The 5,662-nt window shown below is 47.0% G+C and overlaps 1 protein-coding gene across 1 annotated transcript; it reads right to left on the bottom strand.

Moving 5' to 3' along the window:
* Positions 1-1,623: 1,623 nt before the first annotated feature.
* On the bottom strand, positions 1,624-4,217 carry LOC130264168 (mast cell protease 1A-like). Its single transcript, XM_056512188.1, has 5 exons — positions 4,163-4,217; positions 3,576-3,741; positions 2,939-3,080; positions 2,564-2,821; positions 1,624-2,047 (listed from the first exon to the last, which is right to left on the bottom strand). Exons 1-5 carry the CDS (start codon positions 4,215-4,217, stop codon positions 1,868-1,870), a joined length of 801 nt encoding a protein of 266 aa, XP_056368163.1. The 3' UTR covers positions 1,624-1,867.
* Positions 4,218-5,662: the final 1,445 nt, after the last annotated feature.

The raw sequence follows: 5,662 nt of genomic DNA on the forward strand, positions 1-5,662 counted from the left end.
CCCCTCCCCATTCTGAGGGAAGAGGACTCCAACTGCCCACGTGGCTTCTTCACGATCTGGATACAATTTTAACTTCTTTATGCCTGGATAAGATACTCGATCTCCTGAGCTCTCCTGAATGAGAAGGAATAAAGCATGGTGTCCACAGAAGTAGCAGAATGAAGATAAAGTTCCTGATGGGAAGAGACTGAAAAGATGCAACTGAGAAGTAGCTGAAAACTTTTTTTTGTGAGGCTATGAGGGGATTGTGACTTCACTAAAATTCCTTTAAACTGTGAAATATGCTTGGGGAGGTTTGGATGCTTGAGAAGAAGACTTTTTGCCATAGGAAAAATTGAGCTCTCTGTTTTGGGACTGGAATATGAACAGAGACATTTGCTAGAGAAGGAGATGGAGAGAATTTTGGTTTTTGCACCAGCCTGCCTTTAAAAGTAGTACCCCATGTGTGAATCATAACCCATAACACGGCTCTGGAAGGACTGTGTAAATGAGAGGAAAATTCATGGTTCTGTAGGTCCCGGGCGGATGCAGACTGTGAAGGTGAAGATACCCCCTAGGCAATAACTAAAAAAGGGACTTTTCTCTCTTAAGTGAACTGAAATGATTATTTGGGTGGATAACTGACTGAAGTGTTCTCTGTATGTTGTTGTTAAAGAATGTGGAATGAAGGAAATGGGAGGAGGGAATAATCTAGGAATCTTATTCTGAATTCTTTTTGTGTTATTAATAAATTTCTTATTGTACCTTTTTAAGTTTTAAGCCTGCGTTGTCTTTACTCCTAAATCCTATCTCTAAAAGAAATTAAACATATTAAAATTGACAAAACCCAAGTCACACCCAACAGAAGCCAAAGGGTATGTTAGCAAGGGAGTTGGAAGGGGTTTTTATAGCTCAGACCAAAGGATAAATCCACTTCCAGTAGAAATTGTTTTTACCAAGCAAAAAGATTTCATAAGCAAACAAAAATCCCATGTTGGAAGTAGAGAAAAGGTCTCAGAATTTTCCACGGCAAAAATACTTAAAAACAACTTCTAGCTTAAACTTTAACATACTAACTTTTTGTGATTGGAAAATATGAACATGCATATAGTAATGTTAGTAGTTATGATAGGCTATAGGTAATAGTAAAAGAATTGATTGGTTGTCACATATTAAGATGCTCTACAATGAAAAGTACATAATGCACTGTAACCAGAATTAGAGTTGGCTTCAGACGAACCCACAGCTGAGGCTGACTGGCTGTGGGCTGGCTCTTGTCACCCACAATTCACAACCCATGAATTGCTGAATCATCTGAATACAATAAACAGAATTTTTAAAAGCCAGTCTAAAGTCCCACATCCCTCATTTCAGCTCTTACACCACATGATCTCCCCTTGCATGTGGAGATGCCTCTGCTCCTGACAGGCTGGATAGATGTTCTGTACAGGCTCTTGGATCAACCTGCTGGCTTGACTGCAAGAAGTTGATGGAGGCAAGGGGAGCATTAGTAGCATTTGGGGACTGACACCTGTACTGCACTGTCCCACCCACAGTCTCACTCAGCCTCTCCCAAGGAATGTCATCTCCTCAATCTCACACTCAGGGTTTCCATCCAGTTCCCAAGAAGGCTGCAGACACCAGCAAGTTTGAACGTGCCTTTATTGATGGCCAGAAAGCAGAGCTGCAGCAGCAGTGGCAGAAAGGGAACAATGGGAAGCTGTGTGTACTTGGGACCTGCATTTTCACTTTGCCATGGAGACTCTCCTTACTGCAAAAGCCTGTGCCTGCACCATGGGGGCTTCTCTGAGCCCAGTTCAGCTGCCCCTGGGAGCTTCTGAGGACCAGCAGGTGTTTGATGCATTGTGGAGAAGGGACATTGAGCATTTTAGTCAGAGGATGGAGAGCCAGGCAGCTCTTGGAGTGCAAACTTCCTCAGCTGCTCACGTATCCAGGGCTCAAAATACGAGATTCTGGTGAATACCTTAGGGAAAGGTCTTGTCCCAACTCCACGAGAAACAATGCCATAAGCCTTCTGATTGCAGACAAATGGGCCACCAGAATCACCCTGTGTCATGAAAGGAGTGAGAGGGGTCAGACATGCTCTCCCTGCCTTAAGGAACAAGTCTCCTCTTTCCTCCCTCCTTGTGAACAACCTCCTGTTCCAAGCACCTCCGCGTCCTCCTACTCTACAGGGTTTGTAGCTGCCCCACTACTCCTCTAAGCCCACCCATGAAAAAATACAGGCCTGGAGGCTCTTTGAGATTCAAAAGTACAAAAATAACATAGACCTACTTTAGATATGGGGAAATGTCTAAGCCATCCTAACAAGGGTATCACAAAGAATTTACACACTGAAGCACTGGCTAGGCTGAGTAGAACATCCCCGAGTAAGTAAAAATGCAAATTATGTTAATAGTTAGGAAAATGCCCCCCAATTCAGGGAGCCCATCCAGTTCAGAGCTTCAAGTCATCATTCTGAAGGTCCTGGTTCATTCTGGCACCCTTTTATCTTCACCTGAGAACCAAACTGACTGTCCAATCCCAACCTCCTCCCAAGCATGTAGACAAAAACAACACTTACTTCGTAAGTTGTCTTTTTGCCTTTCTTATCACCAACGCACATCATGGAATGACGCAGGTAGTTATGGAATAGCTGCTTACATGGTTCGTCATTTTGCACCTTCAGTTCCACCTCCATCAACACATCACTGCCACGACCTTCCACAGCCGTCCAGCCCCAGCCAGCCACACTGCATTTAGTTCCTACTGTCACACGCTCATTGCTCCCGGAAAAGGCGATTTGTTTCACATTCTTATTGATCTTGGCCTTTGTCTTCAGCTGTCAGGAAGAGTGAACATGGGGTTAGAGGCAGCCAAGTATTAGGGACAAGTTCAAAAGTTTGGGGAGGTGAGCAGGAGGAGATCCCTCAGGCAGGAAGGATGTGCTGGGCCATACCTTCAGCAGCACAATGTCATTTATGTGGCCATCACTGGAATATTTGGGAGGGGTGACCCAGCGTTCAACAGGGATCCTCTGCTGGCTCCGTTCTCGAACGCTGATGTTGTGGGCTCCCAGAGTCACAGTGACCCTCACTGTCCTGCCAGGAAACACCAACATGTTCCAGCTGCATTGGCCACAGGAACACAGCCCCCAGTGCAGGGGGTTGGAGGGAGCTGGTGCTGGGATAAACCTCCCCAGAGAGCAGCTCTCAGCAAGTTCTCCTCTGCAACCTGGGTTCCTTCCACAGCCCAGCTCAGGATCCCTCATCCCAAACTCACACAGGTGGGAGCTGCCCCATGCTGATGGCAAAGGGAGACAGGGTAGGGGAGACACTGGACCCTCTTGTCCAGCAGTAGCTCTAAGCCATGCTAGGATCCATGACCCTGGAGACCAAAGTGAGCATTCCTGTCCCCAAGGACACTCAGCCCCTGGTAGACAATTCCTGCAACTCACAGAGGATCAATCAGCCCCAGAGATCCCTTCTCTGGCTGAAGAGACACCAGGTGCTGTTTCAGACCAGACCATGCTTGAGGCCCTTTGGGACTATGGGAGACTGGAAAAAACCACCTGTACAAGAAAGACAGGGTCTTACCCGTTTTTATCCACACAGTGAGCTGCTGAGAGCACTGCATCTGGGCCAATCAGGAACCCTCCACATGAATAAGCCTTTCGGCTAGACGGATATAAAACTTGTATATGTAAATATGCCATGTAGGGTCTGGAGTGGCGTTTAACTTCCTTCCCACCAATGATCCTTCCTGGAAGAGAGATGGGAAATATTCATATGAAGTATTCTGCTATTTCCTCTCAAGTTTGGGGCTGCATGAACAGAGGGGGTCATCCTCTGATGTCATGTGCCAGTGAAACCAGCAACTCTCCTTCCTGGGGCTGTCCAGAGCATTGCTGGTGCAATGGAGAGAAAGACAAGCAGCACTGCCTGGGGTGACTGACCACCCCTGGCTCTGGAAAACTAAAATGCCAGCAAAGGGCACAGCTCTGGTGCCTGTAATGCCTCACTGGTTTCAGGCACAGCCTGAGCTGAGAGATAAGAAGAGGGAGGAAAGAAGGAGAGTAGATATAGGAGAGAATGCAAGGCATGAACCTTGCCTGAGACTGACTACTCTGTGTCCATCAATGCCCTTGCATGTTCTTGTCTAAATCCCCTCTCAGTGTACTCACCAGCCCCAGCCCAGGGCAGGAGAAAAGCACTTGAGATCAGAAGGAGAAGCAGCATCTTCTACCACTGTTCTGATGATCAGTTGCTGTGGCCAGGCAGGAGATAGGTACAGAATGATAACCTCTATAAATGTGGTGTGGAGCTGAAACAGGAAACCTCAGCCTTCCTGCAGCCGTGTCATTCGCTGCTTTTGATTTCACAACTCCAGTCTGTGGCTTGGAGAGTGGCTCATTATATTCTCTGCTTTTTGTCACCATCTTCTCAAAAAGCTGGAGAGATCTGGGCTTGTTCAGAGCACCCACAGTGCACAGGGACAGCAATGGGGTGTCTGTTTTGTGCATATCCCACCAGAGACCTTTGGGGAGTGTCCCTGGGACCCTGCACGTGGGCTGGTTCAATCTGCACTTTTTTTCGTTCTGTTTTTTTCCCCTCCTTTCATCTGATTGGAATGGGGAGAGCTGGCCAGGGCCAGGCAGAGATCCTGCTTCTTATCAGAGGGGCTGACTGCCACCAGAGATGTCTTTGGGAAATCAGAAATCACCAATCAGAGGAGCAAAGGGACAAAGCCAGTGGGAGCCTCACAGCCTCAAGCACTGGTGTTCTAGATGATCTGACAAGTCGATGGCGATGAGAAAGGCTGAGGTCCAGCTGGGAAAGCAGACTGTGGGCCCAGGTGCAGATTAGCAGGTGCCCTGGCCAGGTTCAGGCCAGGAGGAGCAGGGTCAGTGTCTGCAGAAGAAGGGGAGAGCTCTGCCTGAGCCTCTCTGAGCCCTCCCTGGCAGCTCTGGCTCCAGAATTATAACCTAGAAGAGACTCAGCCCTCGTTTCCCTGACCCTGCTCTGTCATAAGCCCAGCCAGTGAAACCTCCAGGATGTTCCCAATTTTATGTGGCTTTGGCCTAAACAAATCCACAAAAAATCCTCTAGGGCTTGCTGGCATAGCTCATTGCCCTGTGTTGTAAAATGACACTGGACTGCAGTGTGGAAGTCCAGGGTGTTCCCCTGGCTTCCCTGGATGCCTCTAGACCCCCCGGGTAGGGTTTTCAGAGGCATTGGCACAATACCGAGGACCCCTGTGGACTGGATTTAAGCCCCTGGGAAAAATTACCCTCATTGCAGGAAGAATTACAAGTCACAAAAAATAAGTAGAGTATAAATTAGATTGTCAGAAGACAGAAAAGTGTATTTTTTGAAATGTTTCTATTAGAGGGTTTAAAGCTAAGATGGAGGATTTGGGGCGTGGTATATCTTTTCTTTTTTTCTTCATCAGGCCATCCATGTTTGTGGTAGGATGGCTCTGCTGGATTGGTCTGGGACAAAGCTGGACAGTGTGATAAAATTGTCATGTATTGGAAAATAATTGTAAATACTAGGTATGTAATTTATAGTATAAAAGATTAAGACCTGCCCTCTGGCAGTCAGTGTGCCTTGGATCTCCATGCTGAACAGATCGCTGTTAGTTAGAGAAAGAATTTCTTAGATAAGAAACAATAAATAACCTT

The sequence above is a fragment of the Oenanthe melanoleuca genome, chromosome 27 (assembly GCF_029582105.1).
Source record: "Oenanthe melanoleuca isolate GR-GAL-2019-014 chromosome 27, OMel1.0, whole genome shotgun sequence".
NCBI classification, from domain to species: Eukaryota; Metazoa; Chordata; class Aves; order Passeriformes; family Muscicapidae; genus Oenanthe; species Oenanthe melanoleuca.